At 41.2% G+C, this 25,458-nt stretch overlaps 1 protein-coding gene across 5 annotated transcripts in view; it reads left to right on the top strand.

The window, feature by feature from the left end:
- Positions 1-4,035: 4,035 nt before the first annotated feature.
- PHC3 (polyhomeotic homolog 3) overlaps positions 4,036-25,458 on the top strand; it is a 28,775-nt gene continuing 7,352 nt past the window's right edge. For 2 of the 5 annotated variants that reach the window (XR_003916055.1, XM_029962332.1), the window contains exons 1-14: positions 4,036-4,090; positions 6,901-7,048; positions 7,778-7,936; positions 9,354-9,431; positions 10,964-11,122; positions 11,577-11,675; positions 12,799-13,039; positions 14,565-15,442; positions 16,808-16,958; positions 17,258-17,511; positions 18,197-18,353; positions 21,037-21,151; positions 21,887-22,037; positions 22,129-22,360. Coding sequence is in view for 4 of the 5 variants with exons in the window: in XM_029962332.1 (XP_029818192.1) it covers positions 6,923-7,048; positions 7,778-7,936; positions 9,354-9,431; positions 10,964-11,122; positions 11,577-11,675; positions 12,799-13,039; positions 14,565-15,442; positions 16,808-16,958; positions 17,258-17,511; positions 18,197-18,353; positions 21,037-21,151; positions 21,887-22,037; positions 22,129-22,360 (2,800 nt within the window). In the remaining variant the exon portion in view is untranslated. The remainder of the gene's footprint in view (positions 4,091-6,900; positions 7,049-7,777; positions 7,937-9,353; positions 9,432-10,963; positions 11,123-11,576; positions 11,676-12,798; positions 13,040-14,564; positions 15,443-16,807; positions 16,959-17,257; positions 17,512-18,196; positions 18,354-21,036; positions 21,152-21,886; positions 22,038-22,128; positions 22,361-25,458) is intronic. The other 3 variants (XM_029962333.1, XM_029962335.1, XM_029962334.1) reach the window with 3 other exon arrangements.

Raw genomic sequence — 25,458 nt, 5'->3', positions numbered from 1 at the left:
GGGTTGGAACGAGATGATCTTTAGTGTTCCAACCCAAACCATTCTGCAGTTGTTCTTCTTTTAAGGCTGAAAGAGCCAGAAATGCCTATAGAGGTACTGGCTGGAAGTAGCTCTCCATCTGTGGGCCAGGCTCCAGCTGAGCTGTTCCATGAAACCAAACCCATCACTACCATCCCAGTGCCAGGAATAAAAGCATTGGACACATCTAACTAAGCTCCTTCGCAATCAGTTCACACCATGACTCCTCCACTGTTGTGGCTAATCCCAATCTGATTTGAGAGGTGACAGAAAATTCGAGATGTTAACACAAATCCGTGGCAAAAGCAGCCAGTGCAGAGCTGATGGGCAGCAGGAGCTGTTCAGAAATGATGGCAATGCATTTCTTACAATTACCACTGACCAAAGTGTTTTCTGTGGGAATTCTCAAGACTCCATGCAGTGTGGACTCCCCACAAGACAATATGGTCAGTTCAGGCGAAGCTTTAATTCCCATACATACTTTTTTTAGAAAAGTAACATGAAGGATTTGTTTTAACTGAGAGGGTAAAGAGGGTGGTTAACAAAAGGTATTTTGATTAAAGCTGTTAATCATAAGCCACCTTATCACTGCAAGCAGTATTTCTTCTCAGCTTTGCCTATTTAACATCAATAACTTTGACAACACACATTTATTGCCCAACACTTCCTGAACTGAGGGATGCTTCCGGCAGTCCTAAGAAAATGAGAACATTTTTTTTTCTTCTGTAATAGTAAAACAATTCCTTTTTCCCACTGCCCTCTCCAATCAGTATTGGAGCACCCTGGAGTTCAGCTTTTTGTAACAGGCTGCTGCACTTCCAAAGCAACACACTTGGTTCTTCCTCATGTTTGTGATAAAACAACTTAGAGCTTTATTTTCTTTACTTTGTGGTTGCAAAGTACAGCTTTTTTTTTGCTACCTGACCTTCCTGCAGGGATTTGTTCAGTTCTTTGTTCCCCAGAAGCAAGTTATTTGCTCCACCCAGCATCCACAGAGTCTTATTTGTACAACAGGAAGTACCTTGGTCTACCTGAACTCACCCGTGTCTTGCACCAAGACTTCCAACATGTTTTCTGCCTCCTGCTGGGTTTCCACCTCCCTGGGCAGCCTCTTCTAATGTCTAACAACCCTTCCTATGAAGAAATTCTTCCTGATATCCAACCTGAACCTCCCCTGGTGCAGCTTGAGGCTAAATGTCCAATCAGCAGTTGGTCAAGCATTTCATTCTCATTCATGCAGCTGGTTCTGTATAAAATATTTAAACTGCCATGAACCAGCACTCCTGTCTGAGGTAGCAGTTCTCTGCCTCTCACTGCATGGAGCCACTCTTTCTGTATCCTTGGGAATACAACAGCTTTGGAAACACTGGTATACCTAAGGCTGTGTAATAATGTTGCGTAATTCTAAGATACAGAAGACGTTGCTTCATCACAGAAATATATTTCATGAAGAGGGATGAGTTTATCAAGATGTCCCACGTAAAATTTGAATTGGGTCTGTGAGGTGGAGCGACTACTTGTCTTCACGGAGTTTGGGCTTTGCTCATCTATGCCTGGTAATATGCAGGAGCTGCTAATTTCAGACTGGAATTATTGACATAATTCAATTCTGATGAATCATGGTTAATTTAGGGGGAGGGTTAGTCTTCCCCATAGCAGGGAAAGCTCTGAGGCAGTGTTATATAGGAAGGAAGTAAAAACTCGCTTAACAGGGATAAAAGGCTGTTTCACATTCCTCAGAGAAGTTAATAGTTCACCAGCAGTGCCCTGGCTGGAGCTGCTGAGGTCCTTGAGCAGCAGGTATTCCATATATGGAGAAGCACTACAAGCAGGTAATTCCCTGACCTTAACCATGGGAATGAGGAAGGTGTCCCTGTCCATGGCAGGGGGCTGGAACTGGATGATCTTAAAGATCCCTTCCAACCCAAACTATTTTGTGACTCACCTCCCAACAGCACTCTCCAAGCAGCATCTACCACATCCTCCATTTTCCTACTGTAGCTAAAGCATGAAAAAAATAAAGCTCATTTGTCACAGGCCCAAGCAACACATACCTGAATTCTACCACTCCCACAGGAACCTTGCAGTACCTGTCCCTGCAGCCGTGCTCACTTTGTTGCAAAATGCGGAATATGTTAGAATTATCTGAAGTCAGGATGTTCTGTGATGTAAGATCTTTGTATACTTTCAAGCCTAATCAGCAAGAAAGGAGAACTCATCAGTGGGACAGGCAGCAGATGCATCCCTTAGTCAAGGACATCCTGGAAGCAACAAGCTTTAAGGAAGCAGTAAATCAAGTTGTTGATGTCTATGCATACAGTGCTAACTTGGCAAAATACTCAAGGTCCCTGTATACTATAGCTGAACTATCTTCACTGTAATACCAAAAATCATGCCTACAGGTCAAAAAGACCCTGGCCAGGTGCAGACCCTTCCCTGGAGCATGTGTAGAAGTTAGCTGGGATTACGTACTTTGTATAGAAATTAATAATGAATCCTAATGTCCAGAGGAGGCCACCAAGATGATCAGAGGGATGGAGCATCTCTTCTAAAAGGAAAGGCTGAGAGAATTGGGATTGTTTAGCCTGGGAAAGAGATGGCTCCAGGGTGACCTAACTGCGGCTTCCCAGTGCCTGAGGGATCCTACAAGGAAGACACGGACTATTTACAAGGGCCTGGAGTGACAGGACAAGGGGGAATTGCTTCAAACTGACAAAGAGGAGGTTTAGATTGGGTATTAGGAGGAAGTTCTTCCCTGTGAGGGTGGGGAAGCACTAGCACAGGTTGTCCCATCCCTGGAAGTGTCCAAGGCCAGATTGGACGGGGCTTGGAGCAACCTGATCTAGTGGAAGGTGTCCCTGCCCATGGCAGTGGGGTGGAATGAGGTGAGGTTTAAGGTACCTCCAACCCAGGCCATTCTGGGATTCTTTGATCCTAATAGAGGGGCTGTGCTTGGGAAGTGACTAACTCCAAACTTCTGTGTATAAATGACAGTGTGGAAAGTCCGGTGGGGTGTGCTGGATTTGTGGGATACCACCAAGCATCTGGGCTTGGGCAGCTCTGAAATAAATAATCCATGTTGCTCTCAAGTGTGTCATTATTGGCTTGTTGCACACTGGGGAATGAGCCTGATTTTGTTCCCCAGACAGTAACCTGAATGACCACACAGCACCACATGCAGAGCTGTGGGTGTGATGGAGACTGGGCCCCTCACCACAACCTTGCTGCACTGGTATGAAGCTGGTCACTGTCTCACGGTGATCCCACAGCTGCTGGGGCATCCCCCAGCCTGGCTCTCACATCCCCATCCCCTTCAGGAGGATCACAGGATCAGTTAGGTTGGAAAGGACCTCTGCAATCATCGAGTCCAACCGATGACCGAAAGCCACCATGTCAACTTGATCAGAGCACCAAGTGCTATGTCCGGTCTTTCCTTAAACACCTCCAGGGACAGTGACTCCACCATCTCCCTACACAGTCCATACCTAATGGACTTCCATTCCAAATGGAATTCCAAAAGTCCATTCCGAGACCCCCCAGTGCAGCTGCCACAGTACCTATGGTGATGGGCAAGGGAGGTTACATGGGATTTATCCTGAAGGCACCTCTCACAGGCATCCAAATACATCCAAACCCCATAAGTATTGTCAAAGTGCATATATATCAGTGATGCAGGAGAGACCAGAGATACTGTTTTAACTCACAGTGCTTCGAACTGATGGGTGGCAGGAAGGGTGGAATGAAGCAAGCAGAGCCTCAAAAAGGAAAGTTGGATGGCTTGTGCTGCGATTAAGAGCGAGAAGCTGCAGACAGCATCGAAGCAACAGCTGCTAAATGTAAGATGCACTTGAAAGAGTCTCTGTTTTGTTATACATGGAAATGAGCAGGTTATTTTGATTGAGAACACCGCCTTTTCCAAACCGCCGACCCCTCACGGGCAGCGCCAACATGGCGGTGGGCCCCGTCACGTGCCCGCCGGCGGCCGCGCCCCGCGCGCGCGCGGCGCCTCCCCCGTGAGGGAGGCGAGAAAATGGCGGCGGCGGCGGGCGGCGCCTTGAGCGGCGCGTCCCAGGCGAGTGTCCCGGCGGGACGCGCGGGGGCGCGGGCGAGCGGCAGCCGCGGGGCCCCGTCCGGGCCGCGGGGGCGGGGAACGCGCGCCCTGACCGCGCCCCGGCGGCGGGCCGGCCCCTCCCGCCCACCTTTCCCTCCCCTGAGGGGGCGGCGGCGGGGCCGGGCTGGGCGAGGCGGGGGCTGAGGGTGGGTCCGGGCGGGGGGCGTCCGGCGAGGGGGCCGCGGGGTTGCTCAGCGTGGGGACGGTTCACGGCGTGGCGTGGGGTGTATTCCCACAGAGCATACCTTCGTTATTTGTTTTATTGTCATTTTATTACCTTTTTTTCCCATTATTTAATTATTTCTTTCAGTGCCTTCTGCCACATACCAAAATGCCTGTGGGTGGTTAGGCTTGGAGGAAATTTTCCGGGTTTTTGGGGTTTTTTTTGTGGTTTGTACCCTTGGAGTTGTAGCAGGAGGTTGTGAATGGAAAGAATAAGACTAAACTGTATATATTAAAAAAAAAAGCCCCGACTATTTTTAGATAACAGTTATGGTTGTGGATTGTCAGCAATGTTTGTTATTACCATGGTGTTTACCAAAACTTTATAAAACATGAGCAGTGATATTCGTGTGCACTGCGAAGGTAGTTTAACCTTACTGGCATAGACTAGCAGGTATTTTTTTTACTTACAATGTCTGCTTTCACCAAAAAGCAACAAAACTACTGAATACACAGTAGTTTGAAGTTATGTGGCGTCTTGTACTGTTACTGCTTGAATAAACACTTATTTTCAATATAGTTTTCTGTTGTTCTTTGTATTTTGGGCTTGCTTAAATCCATAGTGGTCGTTTAAAGTCACTGTAGTGCGTTTTTTAAAACTTACTCTGTATTACGGAGGTTCTTTAACTTAAAAGTTGCTCGAGAGCATCATTGCAAGGTCTTCATCATTAAAAAGGATTAATTTTACTCCAAATTAGCATCTCATACCTGCTTGAAGTGTGGTGTCAGAGGAGATGCTGGGCAAAATTTTAGGAGCTCTTTCCTGTTTTCATTGTACATCCATTATGGGAACAACTTGGGCAGTGACAGCGTTATTTTTGAAAATGAGACACTCTGAGCTAAAGGATTAACAGCTCTCATGGGGTGAACTCGTGATGGAATAGTTAGCAAGTGGGATATGTTGCACATCTTGCTTATAACACATCCAAAATGTGGCTGAGAATGAAGGAAATGATACATCCAGTGTTGTTTTCTTAGGCTCATTTAACTGGTTGCATAACTTTGCAAAAACTAGCTAGACAAGTTGTAGGTGTAAATATTTTGAAGTGCTTTTAATGTCCTCTGGAGGAGACAGGACTGTTTTTTTGAGGTACTTTTCATTATGTGAAATTAATGTAAAGTGGTTTTAGAAGTGATGCTGGTTTTATTGCAGTTGGAGTAGTAACCTGTGTGTGTGTTAATTTGTGCACTGATGTAGGCAGACAAATGTCATCGATAATGCACAGCACACCTGAATTTTTAACAGCAGATCATACTTCTTCTTTAGTTCTAATAGCAGGGAATCTCTACTTTTAAAGCATCCTTCATTGCCATGAATTTTTTTTGATGGCAAAGTATATGCAAGGATCCAATATGATGATGGGCAAGAGGTCCTTAGGTGACCATATATCTGTTAAAGTTTAGTTCTTGCAGGTACCCAGGAGCTGGAGCATCGTGTGCAGCTCTGCTTGCAGAGTAGTTGTGTTTTGGGAGGTGAAGGTGGAGCCTGGCACTGTAGTGTTCTGCTTCCAGCTGTGTGAGCTGAAACTCCTAATTATGTTCCCGTTTGATGCAGCATCCAATGGGTGGTTTGTTAAGCACTTGGCAAAGCTGCTTTTTTTCCCAGTACGTTGCAGCTCTCTCTGATGATTTCTCTGAGCCCTTCTTTATGATAAGAAGGAAACACATCTTCCCCTCCTCCCTTTTATTAACATCCTTCTAAAAGCAATAAACAGCTACTATGCTGTTTCCTGTTAATTATAGTACTAAGACTGAAAAAGAAACCAAAGTAAACACCCCTCATATATTGAGGTTTGTGATTCATTTCAGTTTTAAAGATGACATTTTGGGAGAGAGATTGTACTCTGCAGCAGAGGGAATTATCAGGCTGGGGAGGATCATCTGAGGTGATTAGATAGGTAGTTTCTTCCTTGTTTCTTGCTGCATTGTGTGAGGTATTGCTGTAAAAAGCATTTTTCAATATATCCTTTCCCTTTCTTTCCAAACAAAACATGCCACCAGTGATTTTTACCAAGAACAGGTTTTGCTTCTTGTCCAGGATCAACCAGCACTTCAGTGCTGGGCTGTGAGGGAGAGGGATATGGCAGTACAGTACGCCTTTGTAGCTGGCTGGAAATCTTGCATGTATTCCTGAGCAACTTTTGATGGATCTTAGATTATAACCACATTTCTCAGTAAATTTCATCAAGCAATAGCAAATACTACAAATTTAGATTAGGTATTAGGAAGAAATTGTGCCCTCTGAGGGTGGTGACTGGCACAGGTTGGCCAGAGAAGCTGTGGCTGCCCCATCCCTGGAAGTGTCCAAGGCCAGGTTGGACGGGGCTTGGAGCAACCTGGGCTAGTGGAAGGTGTCCCTGCCCGTGGCAGGGAGTTGGGGCGAGATGATCTTAAAGGTTTCTTCCAACCCAAATCATTCTGTGATTCTGTAAATCTTATCCATTTGAAAACTGTCTGTTATTTTATCTCAGCAAAGCTTTGATTTTTTTGTGTTTAACGTCAACGCGTGCTGGCCTTGTTTGTGATCACTGTTATCTCCGTCCCGCCAGGCTGGACGGGCGCTGCACAGCGATGGAGAATGAACCAAACACAACAACATGTTCTGCACCTACAACGACTGTCGCCACCACCTCCACCTCCCGGACTGCGCTCCCACAGATCTCCGTCTACAGCGGCTCCGACAGACATGCTGTCCAGGTACTGGGCTGTGGGATGTTCTCCCCTGGCCTGTACAGAGCTCTCAGTACAGGCATTGCACAATACTTTACACAGGATTAACTTTCCAGTCTTAATTGCTGTTGTCTGTCTGCATAGCTGACTTACCATTTTCAGGAGGTGTTGTCTACTGAAGGATGTCAGACCACTTAAGGACAGTGCAGGGTACAGACCTGACTCCCAAATAAGGGAGGGGGGAAATGCTACACTAGAAAGTTTGGTTGGTTCATCATGTGCTAAGGGTGTGGATTATTAACATAAACCTTTACAAAATAAAACTGTTTGAGCAACATTGACTACCCAGAGGTATCTGTATGGGATCCAGCCCCTTCTTGCTTCTCTCGAAATTAGGTCTCCTTGAACTCTGTACAATCTATTTTGTTGGGTTTCGTAATTGGGTCTCTCACACACTACCCTGGTCTCTCAAAAAGCAGAACATGATGTAGGATGTGTTGACAAGCAGCTGAGAGGCTGGGATGTTGTGTTGGGAATGATGCTGTATTGTCAGGCTGTCCTTGAGAGCATGAATATATTGATGCTGACAATGCTCTGTGACTTTAGCAAGAACAGTGATGGAGCAAGTTCAGTATTACAAAACTGGTGTGAAAAGAATTTATTTGGTTGTGTCTCCTTGTAAAGGTAAACTTCAACATCATGTCAGCATGGTGTGTGCTTTGTAATTGTAATTAATTACCTACTGATTCATCACAGGTTATTCAGCAGGCCTTGCATCGTCCTCCTAGCTCAGCTGCTCAGTACCTCCAGCAGATGTATGCAGCCCAACAGCAGCATCTAATGCTGCAGACTGCTGCTCTGCAGCAGCAGCACTTAAGCAGTACCCAATTTCAGAGTCTGGCAACTGTTCCACAGGTGAGAGTGAAGATTGCTGACAAAGAACGGTGTGTTATCTAGAGCAGGGCTACAGTCGTTGTCAAACGTAATAACAGCTTAAGTGCCTGAGCTTAAAGCCTCACCATAATTCACTGTTATGTTCTAATGACATTGTTATTTTAAATTGTATCTTCCTCCAAACAGTTTGGAGGGTTTTGTCTAGTGGTATAGATGCTCCAGTAGGCAACCATTCCATGCTTTATTGCATGCATTATAATGCATCATGTAAATCATCAAGCAGTAATAAAATAAATATTAAAAATAGACTACTTCAATCTTCATCCCATGATTTTCTCTAAATGTTGATGGGGAAAGCAATAAATAGCATTGTATCCTAGTAAAATCAAATAAAAATAATGAACATCTTAGTGTGTTTTGCCTCACATCTGGCTGCATTATAAGTAATAGTAAAATTCAATTGTAACTCTGAGTGTGAAAATGTAGGAGGTAAATGACATTTCATTTCTGAAACACAGCTTTTAACATTAGTGAGCACTGGAGGAGACCCATTTTGAACTCAAGCAGTGGCAGGATTTCCTTTGACCTCAGTTGACCTTAGATTGAGAATATGATTTTGCAGAGAGAGGTGGTTGTTAACGATTTTACACATGGAAATGCTAAAATGGAGTTAAAGACCTCAGGGGAATGGCTGCTTGGTGTCAGAACTGGACTGGCTCTTTTTGGCTCCTGGCTTTTCCTTCTATACCTTTTTCATTAGAGTGTGGTAATATATTGATTTGTCTTTTTTTGTTGTGATGGATTTGTGTGTGGATATACAGTTACTGAGACAGAGCAAAGGAAAGCAAGCTGGGGGAGGCTGAGAGGTTTTGTTATCAGACTGTTCATACAGAAACCTAAATCCCTGTCCCTGTATCATCAGAAGGGCTGGAATAGCCTGCTGTGAAAGACTCTAGATGTGCATACATAATTTACCATTCTAGAATATGAGGGCGTTCTTTACAGCATTTGTAAGGCTTGTTTTATTTTTTTGAGGAGTCTAATTGTAGTAAAAATATGTGAGTTTTAACAATGACAGTTTTCAATGATGTCACATTTTAAGTTCTGAGTGTCATAGGTAGTGAGCTGACCTGTAAGCTCCGTCATTAACAGCTTGATAGACTTTACCTCTGATAGGTTTTGTTCAAGTCTTGATCTGATAGAACCTTCATGCCTGAAATTGGGTAGGAACTCAAGGAATTTAGCACCTTGCAGATAGGATTCCACAGTGCAGAGTGCACTTTGCTGAAAACTATTTCCACTGAGAAAACTATTTTTACTGTTAACTCAGACAAAAGGTAAAGGTAGAGAGGGATATTTCTCGTGGTTTATGCAATAATATGAACAACACTTAAACCCTTTCTGATTTCAATATTTGACACCTATTCTTGCTATTTAGGCAAGCCTGTCAGGTGGGAGGCAATGTACTTCCCCCCCTGGGAGTGTCACTCAGCAGTCAAGCATGTCGCAGACCTCGGTACGTAACTGAACACAGCCCTCCATCCATTCCCAACCCTGCTTGGTTGTTACATGGCTACTGGGAAAACCAGAAAATACGTCAGGATTTAAAACTGTGCGGTTAAAATCGGTATTGCAGAGTAAATTGCAAGGCTCCATAGTAAGCGTTGGGTGCTGTCTGCTATTGTTGCTGGCCAGTGTTGGCTTCCCCAGTCCCAGACCCCTCCTGGTGCTCTGAGGGGCAGCTCCTCACCCCAGAAGCACCAGTGATTGTTCAAGCTCCTGCAGGAGTCACTCCCTGAGCTCTCATACTCTTACTCAATTTCTTATTGGATTTTCCACGTTAGTTTCTTTATTGAGGGCACTACAGTAGATTAAAATCATTTACTGTGTATCAGTGATTAAAGAGCACCGAATCTAAAGAATCCAAGTCAATGCTAACGTGTATTTATGAAACTGATGAAATGTTTATAGCATTCATTCTTTTATTGATTATCATCTTTTATCATGCATCTCTTTCGCACTTTCACTTCCCATAATCTAGGCATGTGCTCAGGTTTCAGTTTTGAGCAGCTCTGTGTTCAGTTCATGTTGTATTTCTTTAAGTGGCATCTTCAGACATATAATTTGCACAGTCTTTACAGTTTTACAGTTGTCTGGCGTTGGATTTGTTAGTCCTGCAGACATCCTGCTTATTAATCACACCCTCGAGCTGTTCATGACTCCAGTGCATAGCTTCAGTGATTTAGCTGTATATTTTTTTAAGCTCTCATAGCTTGGCTTGGCTTACAGTTGTTAGAAGTAAAATCATTCATTCATTAAATTTAGGAGGGAAAGTCTTTAAAGATGTCTGATGTTAAACTAACAGAATAATTGGGCTGGGGTTTTTCAAGGAAATCTTTTAAGTAAAAGAGCTGGGCACTTAACTCTGTTAGACTGGTTAGAAAAGAAAAAGAAAAAAGAAAACCAAACCACAACAGCTTTTTTTTTTTTATTATTTTGAGAAGATGCTACAGAGCAGTTGTTGAGGAACATTTAATATGAAATTAGAGAAAGTTGTAGTCTTCAGTCATTTTTCAATATGCATATGGAAAATGAGGATTTAAAGTCCATATGTGGTGACACAAAGAAGTATCCTGATAAGGTTGCATAACAAGCATAACAGAAGATACCAATCCAGGCAGATAATATAAACATTTAAAAATGCTTCAATATTAAAATTCATGTGTTTTTGTTAAAATATGTGGGGTCATGCTACTTCTTCTGTAAATGTGTGTTTCTATGAGGTATATTTTTCAGACTTCATAATATCATTGTTTATACTCGTAACTGCTCATTATTATTTACTGCAAAGTGGTTGCTTGCAGTTTAAGAACCAAAATGTACAAGCTTGCCAGAATTCAGTTTTGTGACGATTGGGTCAATATATTTGTGATCCCTTTACAGTTCAGAGATCTCAACTGCCCCTGCCATTTTTGTCAAAGGCTTTCTGGCTTTAGACCATAGGATGACTGAATTTCCATGACAGAGGCAATATTTTTGTTTCCTTAGATTAACCTCTCCACCTCTCCCACACCTGCACAGATAATAAGCCGTTCTCAGACCTCCAACACCACCAGCAGCAGCATCACCCAGCAGACGATGTTGCTGGGCAGCACCTCTCCCACCCTGAGTGCAAGCCAGGCTCAAATGTACCTACGAGCTCAGATGGTAAGTTTGGATTACAGTCCTTAAGACTGGCTTAGGTCCAACCCTGTTGTCTCCACAGCTCTGCTTGTTAAATAACGTTTTGACACACTGGAAGATTGAAGTTCTCTTTCTTTATTGTAGTAGATATTGGGCTACTCTCTTGTCTTTGTTTCACTCATTTGTAATATTGCAGGGGAAGTCCTCTTGTGTAACAGATCATAGGTGTATTTATAAATTTCAAAGGTTTTTCTCAACATGTAGAACAAATATTTTAAATTATTTTCCTTTAGTTTTATTTACTTAAAACTACCATGATAGGTTGTTCTTTAAGTAAGTTAATCTAACAGTAAAGTGGTGAATCTTAGAATCTGTGCATCAGTACATGTAAGTTATGTATCTCCTTAAGGTGCTGCATTTCTTTTACAGATTTTAAAAATTTCAGTCTGTTGGCATATATTTTTTTCTTGCTTAACAGCTTATTTTTACTCCTGCGACCACTGTGGCTGCTGTCCAGTCTGACATTCCTGTTGTCTCATCATCCTCCTCATCTTCCTGTCAGTCTGCAGCTACTCAGGTGAGCTTGTGTCAACTTATGGAAGGTCTGTGCAGTAGAGTGGGCCAACACTTAAAGGAAGGAAACATTGTGTGCTTATAAAAACAACTCACCCCAGACCTTAGAGCAGCTGAGCTGCTGGAGGGCTCCTGCCAAACTCAGCTGTTCCTCTCTCCTCTCATGGATATCTCAGGTGGGTCACCTGATCTGTGAGGGTGTGCTGAAGGTTGAGTTGTACTCACAGGGGTAGGGTTGCAGTAAATGCCATCTGCATAGCAGTGAGGAAACTGCTACTCCTGTCTTCAGAACAGGGTTTGAACACTTCCTGTGGTGACATGCTGAGCATGTGAGAAGTATAAACTAGCTGTTCATTACAGGAGTGCTAAATGCTGAGTAAGGAGGGGATCATGTAATCAAAATAGTGGATGGTGGTAATAATTAGTCCTCTTTTTCATGTAAATATGATGTAAATTAGTGTAGAAGTTGTTATCCTTGAAAATAAAATTCTAGCTCAGCAATAGGATTGGAGATCTGGGATCATTCTGTACAGAACCTGGCTGTGATATAACAAACTTCAATGAAAATAATCTCTGCCTGATTTACTTCCAGAAGGCAAACCTGTTGTTTCATGTGACGCTGGAGGTGTCAGGAAAAGATAGATTAATATCACTGTAGAAACAAAGGTCTCAGTTTTGTTAATGGATAACACAGAGCAGATTCTGATCCCACCGACCACCCAAGGTCTGCTTTATGTTGGTGTCTGGAGCTCACTCACAGGCAACTGCACTTGTGCAGTGTCTGTATGAAAATAAAATTACTTTTGCTTAAGATGCTTTGTGTCATTCACTTTGAAGGCACAATAAAAGAAAAAAGTTTTAATTCAAATTAATGAACAATTTCCATTTCTTTTGGAAGTTCAATAAGGAGCAAAAGACTTTTCTGTGTTTTCTTTATTGCCAAAGTAATAAAGATCCCTATCCTTCTCTAAATTTTATAGCTTATGCAGATTTTTAGATTCTTTTAATCACATGGGATGAGAAATATTACTTAATGTGATTTTTTTTTTTTTTTTGCTATTTTTGCCTGATGTTTGTCGTGGATGTTTATATGGTTTGGGTTTCTTCGTGTTTTGCTCCTTTCCCAGGTTCAGAACTTGACGTTGCGCAGTCAGAAGCTGGGTGTGCTGTCAAGTTCCCAGAATGGCCCACCAAAGAGCAGCAGTCAAACCCAGTCATTGTCCCTGTGCCCGAATAAACCCGTCACCATTTCCAAGGGCAGCCAACCAGATCCCTCAGAAAGCAATAGGAAAGGCGAGAGCCCAAGTCCGGAGTGCCGGAGCGCGCCGGTCACACGGACATCCAGCATACATCACTTAATAACACCAGGTAGGGTGAAAACACAGCTACAGGAAACTTATTTTCATTAAAATAATTGCTATGTTACGATTCTGTCGGAGTTCAGCGCTCTCTGACAGAGTTCTTTTAGATATTCCACATGAATAGAGTTTAAATTTTAATAGTAAATTTATTTATTTGTTGGTATTGGATGTTGCACAGGATGTTGACTGAGCAGATGCAGTGATGCAGGAATGTTCTTAAATCACACTACAAGCACAATATGGCAATTGCAATACACAGTTGAATCACAGCACAAACCAAGGCTCTCATTCCTGGTCTCCCTGTATACTTATTGTCAGGCCATGTCATCCCAAATCTCTGGGAAGCGTTATGTGGGCTGAAACCCTGTCAAGCCTCTTGCTCTCATCAAAATCTATTTGTTTGTGGTTGGTTTGGTTTTTTCTGTCTTGTCTGTGTCATCAGAATATTCCTCTATCAAGTACCTTCATAAATCCATAGGTAATAATGCTCAGAATCTTAGTATTTTGTATTAAGAGATAAATGAAAATAACCTGCACTTGGTTAGATAAGCACTTCCATTGCATGCAGCTTATTTGCATCTTGGCATCCTTATTTTGAAAGAGTGAGGGTAGTTTAGACAATTGTTCTGAATTCTGTGGAATTCAGCTTGGCTGATGGCAGCTTTTAGAGAAAGAGTGGGATTTGGAGGCAGACATTCTGGAGGTACTGAGCCCTAATGCTCTCAGAGCTCAGTTTGGTAAGGAAAAAATCCATCCTTAGTAGCAGAATAAATCATAAAAATCCTACATAAATGAGTTTTTTCTCAAGTGGACAAGACAAAGCAAGAAGAGGTTTGGATGTGGAGGACAATATGTGTGTGTGCTGTAAGGAATTACTAGTGAGTTACTGGTTCCCTTTAAGGTGGTATCTCTGGAAGCTGCACTATTTTTAGATTGTACCTCTCAGTTTGTGTATTCAAGTTCAGGCAAATACTTTCAGTGGTTTAAATTTATACTGAATTCTTGGAATTTTAGATAATACTATTCTTAGAGACTAAATAAACTTTTAACTTAGCAGTTATCAGCAAATCCTGATGATTGTGACATGCTTATAATTTCTATTCCAGTCTGTTTCAAAGCAAAGGTTTAAATCCTTTAAAGTTGCATGAAATTCTTGAATAAGCTGGATCAACTTAAATAGATAAACATAATAAACATAAGCTTAAATAGGCTGGATCAATAGTAATCTTAGAACTAGCTCCAAAAAGATAAGTTTATGTACTTTTATCTAGAGAGTACATATATGTAAAAAGCATGGCTACGTTTCTTTATTCATTGCTGCATTTTCCTTTGGGGATGGATATATTCTCCTAATAAATTGTTCTTGTGTACTATGTGCTATCAAAGAAGATATTTCTAAACATGTATCTTAAGTGTTTGAAAAATTGTGCTGATCTTTAAAGCGAAAACTTTTTAAAGTATTTTATAATGTTTTCAGGATTTGAAGAAATAAATACTAATTGTCAGGTGTGGTTTTTTTTTTCCTCTCACAGCTTCATATTCTCCATTGCAACCTCATTCTCTAGTAAAGCATCAGCAGATCCCACTTCATTCACCACCTCCAAAGATTTCCCATCATCAGCTGATATTGCAGCAGCAGCAGCAAGTCCAGCCGATCGCACTCCAGACTCCTTCGGGCCAGGAGCCGCCTCCATCCCAGCACTGTCTGCCCCTCCCGAGCCACGGGCTTCCTCCGGCTCCCAGCAGTGTCCCGTCCCACTGCTCGCCGATCCACATCCATCCTCCGCCTCTGACGCTCTCTCCCAGCCCATCCCAGTCAGCGCAGCAGTCCGTGGTGGTGTCCCCTCCGCCGTCGCACTCCCCGAGTCAGTCCCCCACCATAATTATTCACCCCCAAGCCCTTATCCAGTCCCAGGCGAACTCCCTGGTGCCGGCGGCGCTGCAGCCGGAGCCGGCGGCTCCTCCGCCCGCTCCCAGCACCCCGGTGCGCCCGGTGGCGCAGCCGCTCAACCTCCCGCCGCACCTCCCGCTGCCGCCCTCGCCCGCCGTGCACATCGGGGCGGTGGAGCAGCCCGGCCTGGTGTCCCCGGGACAGCAGCTCGTGCCCTCCACGCCACACCAGCAATATCCCGCCCTGCAGTCCGCTCCCATCCCTCTGGCTGCTCCTCCCCAGCTCTCGGCATCCTCCACCCAGATTCAGCCGCTGCCCTTGCAGTCTGTGCAGTCTTTACAAGTGCAGCCTGAAATTCTGTCCCAGGGGCAGGTTCTGGTTCAAAACACTTTGGTTTCTGAGGAAGAACTTCCTGCTGCAGAAGCTCTGGTCCAGCTGCCATTTCAAACTCTTCCACCACCACAGACTGTCGCAGTAAATCTGCAGGTGCAGCCATCGGTTCCCATTGAAACTCCAGTGGTAAGTGGTAACATTACATCCTTTATCCTGGGCTTCTCCAGAGCTGTGACTCTGGACCATTGACTTCAGAGGGAGCTAAGCCAGGTGCTAGACAGAGGACAAGAAGAAAGCTATTGACTACAGAAATGAGTTTTAAGGAAACAATAGACATTTTTCCTCTGATTTATTTTTTGTTGGCTTTTTGTAATGGATCATCAGTCAAGAATATCAACCAGGAATCATAGAAGTGCAAATATGGAACTTGGAATCTTATCTTTTAGTGAAATTGCAGTATGTTTAAAGTTAAAAAAGTAAATATATGTTAACGATTATGTTAAAATGAACTTTTATAAATGTACCATATGGACTGTAAGCTCTTACCTCTATCTTAATACAAATATAGGCATTCCAAATTTTGAGTAAGAGAAGCATCTCTGTACTAAATGTGGAGGTGTGTAGCAGATTATTAAGATAATAGGGTTCTGAATAATTATTTTTATACTAACATAGCAAATATCCTCATCATAAAAGAACAGGGCAATTTTGATGCTGTTTTGGTAACCCCCAGCACTGCCATTTAATTTGGTTCAGTGTTAGTCTCAGATGTCTGCAGTTTATAACTGCAGGTTTTGGCTTCAGTCACTGACCTAAAATCATGTACAGTGAAATAAAATGATGTGCAAATAATTCATTTAAGATGGCATCGAGATTAATTTGAGCAAAAGAATCAACAGGTCCTGTTGGCTTTTTTTGGGCTATCAACACGTTAAGGAAGGAGGTATGGTGTTCATTTTTAACTTATATTAAGAGTTAATAATCTCAACTGTGATATTTCATGTAGAAATCAGGCAAAAGAGTATAAACCAGGTTTGCTTTTGACAAGGCGGTGTTTTACATTTTAATCTGCTCAACTGACTCAGTAATTCATGTAAATTTAATAGTTTTGAGGAAACTACTTTAGAATCTCTTAAACACTAATGCTTGATAGTCTTGGTGTACTCTTCTGAAATACTGAGTTTGATTATGCTGCTGAACAAGTTAGACAACAATTTGCAGTCTTGTCATTAAACCTGTGTTTTGTAGATGTGTTTAAGTAGCATCAAATATGTGTGTAAATAAAAATACAGTTAACTATACGGATCAAAAAAGTCAAATTCTCTGGTCTCTTTATATTTTGCTATTTGTAACAAAATACTTTAATATTGCTCTCATAGACATTGTGATGTCCTCAAAGTTCACTGTTTGGTGTGCAGTTTGGAAACTAGTATTTTATTAGATTAGCATACTTGAACTGGTAATTTATTTTAAAAACTGTATTTATGCAGCTCTTTTAAGGTATTAGGATAGAATGGAAATCTCTCTAAAGCAATAGTTTGTTGGATGCAGATTTACCAAGTGGAGAATGTGTGTGAAGAAGAGATGCCCGAGGACTCGGATTGTGTGCACATGGCAAGGACACCTACACCACCCACCTTGTCTCCACCAGCCATAACCTTGGGGAATGGAGAGGCCCTTAATTCAGATGATCCTTTGTCAGGTGAGGACTGATGTCCAACTAACATATGGATTTGTGATTTGTGTAAGTAATTAATGGCCAACTATGCTTATGGTCAGTAGATATTGAGTAAAGGAAAATGTTTGTGTGAGGAGTGTGTGTTTGTGGAATATATAGTCTGTCTAGAGAAACAATCTTGTTTTAGGGGGAAAATCTATAAATTGTAGGGAAGAGCCTGTTAGGTGGTGCAGAAATGGGTCTATCACCTCTTATTTCTAGAATTCTGAGCCAGTGGTTGGACATCAGTGATAAAAACATAACATACTTGTTATCTTTTTCAGAACACGGGGGACTGCCTTCAGTGACATCATCAGTCAGTGCCTCAGTAATTAAATCTCCATCTGATCCTTCACATGCCTCTATTCCACCACCACCTCTTTTGCTTCCAGCAGCAACAACAAGGAGCAACAGCACCTCAATGCCCAACAGCATTCCTAGCCTAGAAAATAAACCTCCACAGGCTATTGTTAAACCCCAGATCCTGACCCATGTCATCGAAGGCTTTGTGATTCAGGAGGGGTTGGAGCCATTCCCTGTAAGTGTAGAAGTTGCTAAGAATTTTTTACTACTGATCTTTCAAACAAACTGTTTGTAAGGATGATATTTGTGGCTAATAGGTATTTAGATCCTGAATTATTTTTCAGACGTTGGTTTTGATCTTTTGTCTACTGATTGGTGAGTTGAGTAGTAGGTTATATCTGGAGATAAATACAGAGAGTGATTTTAGGCTGCCATTTGCAGTAACATTTTTACATTTGTCTGTCTCCAAGATCCCTCAATTTTAGTGATACCTTAATTTAAACCTCAGAGCTGAGTCTGTGTTAAAATTCCAAAATGTTAAAAATTGTTATTTAAAGCACTGGCAAACTCCTTGGGGGGCTAGGTGTGATTAGTGCTGTGCCTGGTTAAGAATTACTGTTGAAAATTTTAAATCCACAAATGGGCAATTTAAAACCTGCCTTATTAACTAATTTAATGTGTATCTCATTTCACCATTCCTTCATTTGTGTAGATATAATGTGTTTCTTCCTTTGTTAAATGTAATTGCAAAGTGTGCAGAGCTGAGTCTTTTATTTGTTAGAGAAAGGGTATTTAGAGCTTTGGCACCACATAATGATTCATGGATAGGGAGTAGAAACTGGTCATCTGCTCGGGTACAACTGCTAAGTCACAAATACCGTTTTTAGTTATTCCCTGTTGCTTTGCTTTTATTGCAACAGGTCAGTCGTTCATCTTTGCTGGTGGAACAGCCTGCAGAAAAAAGGTTGCTGGTGGAGGGTCAGATCATGAGTGTTGTGTGTGTGGAGTCAGACCTGCAGAACACGAAACACGCAGACAACTCATCGGACACAGAGATCGAGGATATGATTGCAGAAGGTTTGTGGGTTTTGTTTTCCCCTTCAGCTTTGTGTGTAGTACAGAATCCCATCCTGTCTGTACTTCTGGAATCTTCCTCCAGTCTTTACACTGTCTTTAATATAAACTATTTTCAAATGTTTTTTGCTCACTACACACCAACACAAATGTCAAGGCATTATGCACTTGTCCTGCTTAGAATACCGTGGTCTCCAGCACACCTCATGAGCTAAATTGAGTTCCCCATGCAGTGTCCAACACAATCATCATCATGGACTTTTTAGAACTCAGCAGTCAACTATTTTGGATGTGTAACACCACTGTTATTGTTCAAACCCACATGTAGATAGCCCTGTGTGTGTGCTGTGAAATGGAAATCAAACTGTGGCCTGCCCCAGAAAAGCCAAGTTATTCTGTAAACATACATTTTTGGATAAATTCATCCAAGATTTGAACGTTCAGAATTTTTTAGCCACCTCTGGATTGTCTCTTCCACAACTTGAGTCTTTGTTGCACCAGAGCTGGTTTTGGTGATCTGTTTAAATTTGTCTTAATGCATCTCTTTCTTTCATTCTCTTAAAATAGTTCTTTTCCCACTTTAATATAAAAACTGCAGTGAGCAGAGTAAGAAGGGACAAATCCAGTGCCTGCTGCTGCCCCAGGTCTGCATCAGGGAAGCTTGGTTTAGAAAGCACTCTGAATTGAAGCAGGGTGTTTGTTGGTAGTGAAGACAAGTAAACATGGCTGGAATTTTTGATTAAGGATGATTTACTTTGCTACTCAGGCAATATGTATCTCCACTTAAAATTAAGAATATATTTTTACTTATAGCACTGAATTTTAGTAGGAGCTGGTTTAGCTTGGAAGCACAGCTCTGAAAGGAAATATTGATAGATTGTAGCCCTCCTACTTGTTGATACAACAGCAGTGCAAAGTCAGAAACTGTGAAAACAGTGCCTGAAAATCCATAAACCAGGGTTTCCTAGGTTGTGGCTGATGATATGATTGCATTTACTAGGATGTCTCTGGATAGTCCAGGGCCCTTCTTCATTTTGCAGTAACAACCTAATTTAGGCTATGGCAGATATTTGAAGTGCTTTACTTTGTGACTTTCTTTTGATTATGTTGTAATAGTTGTAATTCTACACAGAAAAATGAAGAAACAATTTTTAGAGTCCTTTTTTAAAGTATATTACACTATATTCTACTACAAGATAATCTGAGGCCCATACCTTATCTTTCACAAACCTTCACATAGGCATGTCAAACTAAATTTTAGAAGGCAAACATCTGGCACATTAATAGTGAAGAGTTGCAGTGGGACTGGAAATTTTCTATATCTTTAATTGAGTTTAAAATTGCTGTTGATTTTTGTATCATCTCCCAGTGAGGGGCTTACATTTAACCAGTTCTTTGAGAGGGAAGTCTGGTGACATGAAACCATCAAGCACATCAAAAAAGGTCATCTGGATTGTTTGACTTGTTTGGCATTCTTTGGTTCTTTTGCAGCTCAGTGGAGTTATACTGATTTTCTACATAAAAATGAGACCTGTAAATCTCTTGTCTACTGATTGTGCTTAGTAAATTGATGTTAAATAAACTTTCTTGATCAAAAGTATCGCTTTTTTTTAATATCTTATTTCACCCAATATATTTCAAACAAAATAAACTTTTTGCCCTCTGGTTTATCTTCTAGAATGTTTGAAGCTCTGTTTGCAATAGTTATTTTGCCCTTAATTTGTTACACTAGATGTTAATTCAGTTTTCTTTTCAGTATGAACATTATGCTGTTTCTGAGATTTCAAACAGCTTGTCTGTTTTATGGAATTCCTCAAACATTCATGGATTTGCTTTTAGTTATTGTTCCTGACAGCTGGTGTTAAGTTTATGTACAAAAGTTTTAACTACTCATGAGATGAACTAGTAGGAAACATCCAACATCAAGATGCATCCACATATGCAGAAGTTGAGCAAAGATTTTCTTGTAGTAAACGAGGATATGATTGTGTTTGTGGTAGAAACACCCTTCAAATACGCTTTTTGGTGTTTCCAGCTCTTTGCTGCCCTCGTGCTTTTTGTGGAGCAGGAAAAGAGCCACCTCATCTCACCAGTAACAGAAAAATATTCTGTACCAGGAGGCTACAAATCAGCAGATGCCATAATCCTCTTTTTTCTTACATGCAGCTTATCTTTTTCATAGATTCAGTATTCCGTAGATTCAAGATTCAGTGTTTTCTTTGCTTTCATGTGTCCCTTTGGTTGTAGCAGTTGCTTATTCAAAGAGGGTATTTAAAAAGTTGCTGCCTTATGTCATTACAGGAGAGCTTGAATTTAGACTGTGGAAGACCTGATTCTCTTAATGAACTCTTTATAAAGTAATTTATGAAGACTGTAACTCTGTTTAACTGTTTGCTAAGTTTGAGGACATACTTGCTCATGGATGGCTTGAAATACAGCAAAAAACTGATTAAATTCATTGCATAAGTTAATTGAAGGTTCAGTAAGGTTCAGTTTGCTCAAGATCTTTTCCACAGAGAATGAAATCTACAGCTTGCTCAGCTTTGCATAATCGTCTGCTAATCAAAGGATTTAATTAAATGTGTTAGATATTTGAAAATCTTTTACCTCCCTGCTTGAGGTGAGAAATGTGAACATAATTCATGTCATTGAAACTCACTTCTTTGTACCTCACTCCTTTCTTTAGAGGGACTGGATGAAATTGAAAATGAACTTCTGAAGTGTGAATTTTGTGGAAAAATGGGGTATCCCAATAAGTTTCTACGATCAAAAAGATTCTGCTCCACATCCTGTGCCAAAAGGTAACTCTGTCTAGTTATTGCTTATTGTTAAGTGGTTAATGGATTAACCTCTCTTGGTTAAGAGAGGAGGAATTCCCAGTCAACATCTGAATATAAAGTCTTCCATCATTACAGCTGGAAAGTTGACATTTAATCCCAGATGTTTTAGAAATGGGGAATAGTTTCCCATTTCTAGTCACTGCTTAGCTCTTTTTTTGCATTCATGTGCCTGGAGATGACCTTTCTCTTTGTGTCTGCTACATTCCCATTTTAAGTAGTGGGAGTTTATATTTTTCATTTGGTACTTGTTGGGACACCACTAGTGAAATAAATTTAAGAAAGGGTTTGGTCCCTTAATCTTAACATGGGATTTTTACCACCATCCTCTTTTGACTGGGTATCAGCCAGGTAGAGAAAATGGAACCAAAATATGCAGTGTGATTTTAGGTTTTTAGTGGATATTTCGGAGAAGGAAAACCATATTATGTGATAAAATGCAAAGGTATTTCTATCATGGAAACATTTTAAAAATGGGAAGGACAGACATCTTCCAGGGATGATCTAGGTGTACTTGATCCTGCATCAAGATGAGGGGCTTGATTAAGTGGCCTTTGAGGTACCTTTCTCTTTTATTGCTGTGACAGCTGTTGTTTTAATTAAGCAGCATTTCTGCAACACTGTGATTTTATGGTTACTTGATTGAATTCAGTCCAAAAAAACCATTAGTGCATTATTGAATATATCTTACTTCTTTAGGCACAGCCTTAGTTGCACTAAGAAATTTGGGCTGTTTACATCAGACAAGACCAGTCGTTGGAATCGGAAGTCAGATAGCCAAAGTCTTGGGCGACGCGGGCGTCGGCCGAGCGGCCCTGAGGGGGCGTCACGAGAGCATTTTCTTAGACAGGTCTGTGGAATATTTGCTTAAAACTATGGCATTGCTTTGGGAATTGCAAATAAAGCCTAATACCGTAGTGTATTTGTACTGCGTTTTCCAGCTTCCAATTACTTATCCATCTGCAGAAGAGGAGCTGGCTCCTCACGAAGACGCTGTTCCGACGGCCATGACCACGCGGCTGCGGAGGCAGAGTGAGAGGGAGAGGGAACGGGAGCTGAGGGAGCTGAGGATCCGCAAAATGCCAGAGAGCATCGACCTGTTGCCAGTGGTGCAAACTGACCCCTCAGTGTGGACTGTGGATGAAGTCTGGGCCTTTATCCATTCTTTGCCTGGTATGTTATGTGCAGTAATCGCTCTCTTGTTCTTTAACAGTGAAGTTCCTTGCGTTACAGCATCCCTGTGATGAGGAGGTGATGTGGTTACAGCACTGGTGTACTCCATAGTTGCTCATAGAGACTGGAATATGATTTGTTTCCTCTTGCTTGTTCCTTCAGCACAAATCACATGTTGATAGAACTAGTCCCACTTCTGCTGTTGCATCCCAGCTGATGAAGTTTAGAGCTGTTCCTTCCTTCAGTCTGACTTCTCTCAAGAGGTCAGTAGAGAGGTCAGACACACTTGCTCTTTGTTTTCTCTTCCCTCCTCACTTGCTGGTTATTCAGTAGAAAAAGGAAGAGCAGTGTTATTTCCCTTGATACAACTGATAGAACTTGATACAAGTTTGAAAGACCTATCCTGATACAAGTCATTAAAAAAGAATAAGCAAGTTGCTTCTATAAGGTTAAAGTTTATTTTGCATAGCTTTGCTCAGAGAACTCCTGCCTAGAGATTCTGCTTACTGGTAGGCACAGTTTGTTCTCAGAAAAAACAATCTGTTTTCTCCTTATTTACAAACCTTTTCTTTTAGCTAGATATTCACAGTTACCTTTATGTCATCTTTGGGTTATTTGACATTTATTTATCATTTCCTAACTATCATGAGCTTTAAAGCTTCACTCCCCACCTTTTCCCAAGGATGCCATTCTGTCTGATCAGATGCTGTAATCCCTCCAGGTAACAGCAGGTCTCCACAGTAGCAGTCATACCAGAATTTTTATTCCTTACCCATTAAAACATAGGTTAACTTTGTTCCTAATTTTCTGCTTTTTCTGGGATGCTAAACAATTTTTCTGTGTATCCCATTATGCTAATAACCTGTAAGGAATATATCTTCATTGCTAAGTCATACACATGGGTTATCAAGGATAATCTTTTACAGGTCAGGCAAAGAATGGAGTAAGGAGTTGTCTTAAATCAGCAAAAGTCATCCTTGAGGTACTTTTCTTCTGATAGTTTATTGCAGTTGAGTTACATTATCTGCTTCTGGGAACCTGCAGGGTTGTCTGTAAAAACAGTCAAAGCTCCTTAGGTTGGACATGGTCATTCGTGTTTCTGTAGTTGAGCTGTGTTGGTGGAATACAGTTATATCAGTCTTGTTTTGAGCTACTGTTTTTATGGATTTGAGGCTCCAGGTAATCCAGTAACTGATCCCAGGCTCTGAATGAAGGGCAGCTCCTGTCCTAGAGTAATTGAAGTGGCACATGAGCACAATTCACTTGCAAGTATGAAACAAAAAATGTTATTCTTAAAATGCAGTTTCTGTTTTGAAACATTACTTTTAGAATATTTCACCAGCAGCTGGAATTAGGGTGGCTTTGTATTATATAAACAAGATAATCTTTGATTTTAAATTAACTTTACACTTCTCTATACTTAATGAAAATTTATTGTATTTACTCGTTCTCATCTATGTGAAGGCTTAGTTTCTCTAATACTTTTTTAAAAAGTTCTTTAAACTGTATTATATTCACAACTGGCCAGAATTATTATTGTTACATCTACAGCTACATTCACGTTTATTGACAGTTTTGGAGTTTATTCTGTTCAATATATTCTCAATTTACTCTCTTGAAAAAATAGTTTTTCATATGCTGTCAGAGTTGAATAATATGAAAAATAATAGAATTGATTTTCATTATGCTGGTTTATATTATGTATCTCTTTGGTGCAGTCCCTGCAGACCATCTGCCATGTTGTAGGAGATGGTGATTTGTCACCTTTCCACAAACATCAGGGACATCTGTTCTGGGTTACAGCTTTCTGTGTAGTCTGTAGCTGAAGATCTAACTGAGCTCTTCTGGAGCCTTTTGGAGAAATGAAGATTGTAGGACACTTCTGCTGTTACCTCTTTCTTCTGGGAGAAGAGACAGCCACAGTTTAAGCACAATTTTCTCCTTTCTTTCTTCAGTTGCAAGATAAATGGCCCTTCACTTGCTTCCCATCCTTTTTTTATTTGGTCGAGTTATTGCACAACAAACAGTTGCAAAAGTGCTTAAGAGTACCCAGATGTGCTTGGATTAGGGAACTGAAATACATTCAGCTTCCATCCTCTGCTTTTCCAGAATGACTTTGATAAAAAGTATTTCAGAAGCTGCATGGAAATTCTTTGTGTCCTGCTTAAAGGAAAAAGCCTGCAACAACATCCAGTTATCTGTTTGAATAGGACCAGTTTTGTTCTGAAATGCAGGAATTTCTCTTGATCTCTCAGATGCTTCATAAATGCTGTGGTCTGACAATCACAATGTCATTAAGTCAGACATGCCATGGTACCTTTCACGGGAATACTCAATATTTGACTTACAGGTGTTTTATCTGTTGTCAGCACTTCAACAGGAAAACCTTTATGATGATGATGTAGTTAATTGTTGCATGAGGTCTGTTTAACAAATTATTAAGAAGAAAAGTCGTGCTTTGTTCTTTGTTTAAAGCCAACCTTTCCCAACCTTGAATGTTATGACCTTTACACAGTAACAGTCCAAATTAATTCAAGTTTGGATGTCAATACTTCCTTCCATGTTTCCTTTCCATTTATCTTGTACACATTTGTAAATCCATCAGGAAATTAGACTGTCTGTTCTTGATAGAGTTTAAATCTGAACACACAAGAGGACATGACATTAATTGCTCTCATCTAGGTAGAAGAGGAGTTCTTCAGAGTAATTTCATATCTCTGTAATAGTATACATTTAAAATGGGAAAATGTAGAAATGCAAAAAAATAGGCTTAACTGAGGAATAATTGAATGCAGAAATGGAAGGTGGAGCACAAACTAAAGTGTGTCTGAAAGGCTCTGAGACAGATGGAGAGACCACTGGACTGAGAACACAAATATCTTTAAAACCATGAAAAACATGGCTAAGGGGAAAGAAGCTTCAAATAAACAGCTGACAATGGATGCTCTCTTCACATCGTCCATCTAACAGAGCTACCATGGACTCAGACACATAATTGGCTGTTTCTGCTTAACAGATGTCCAGAACATCTTTGGAGAAACCTCTGTGTCCACAGTGTTCTTCAGTGGAAAAGGGCCCTCAATTACTTGGGGCAGTCC

This window comes from Manacus vitellinus, unplaced genomic scaffold (genome assembly GCF_001715985.3).
Source record: "Manacus vitellinus isolate BGI_N305 unplaced genomic scaffold, ASM171598v3 scaffold_45_pilon, whole genome shotgun sequence".
In the NCBI taxonomy this organism is placed as follows: domain Eukaryota; kingdom Metazoa; phylum Chordata; class Aves; order Passeriformes; family Pipridae; genus Manacus; species Manacus vitellinus.
Note: the sequence above shows the minus strand (reverse complement) of the source record. Positions and strands in the feature narration are given on the sequence as shown.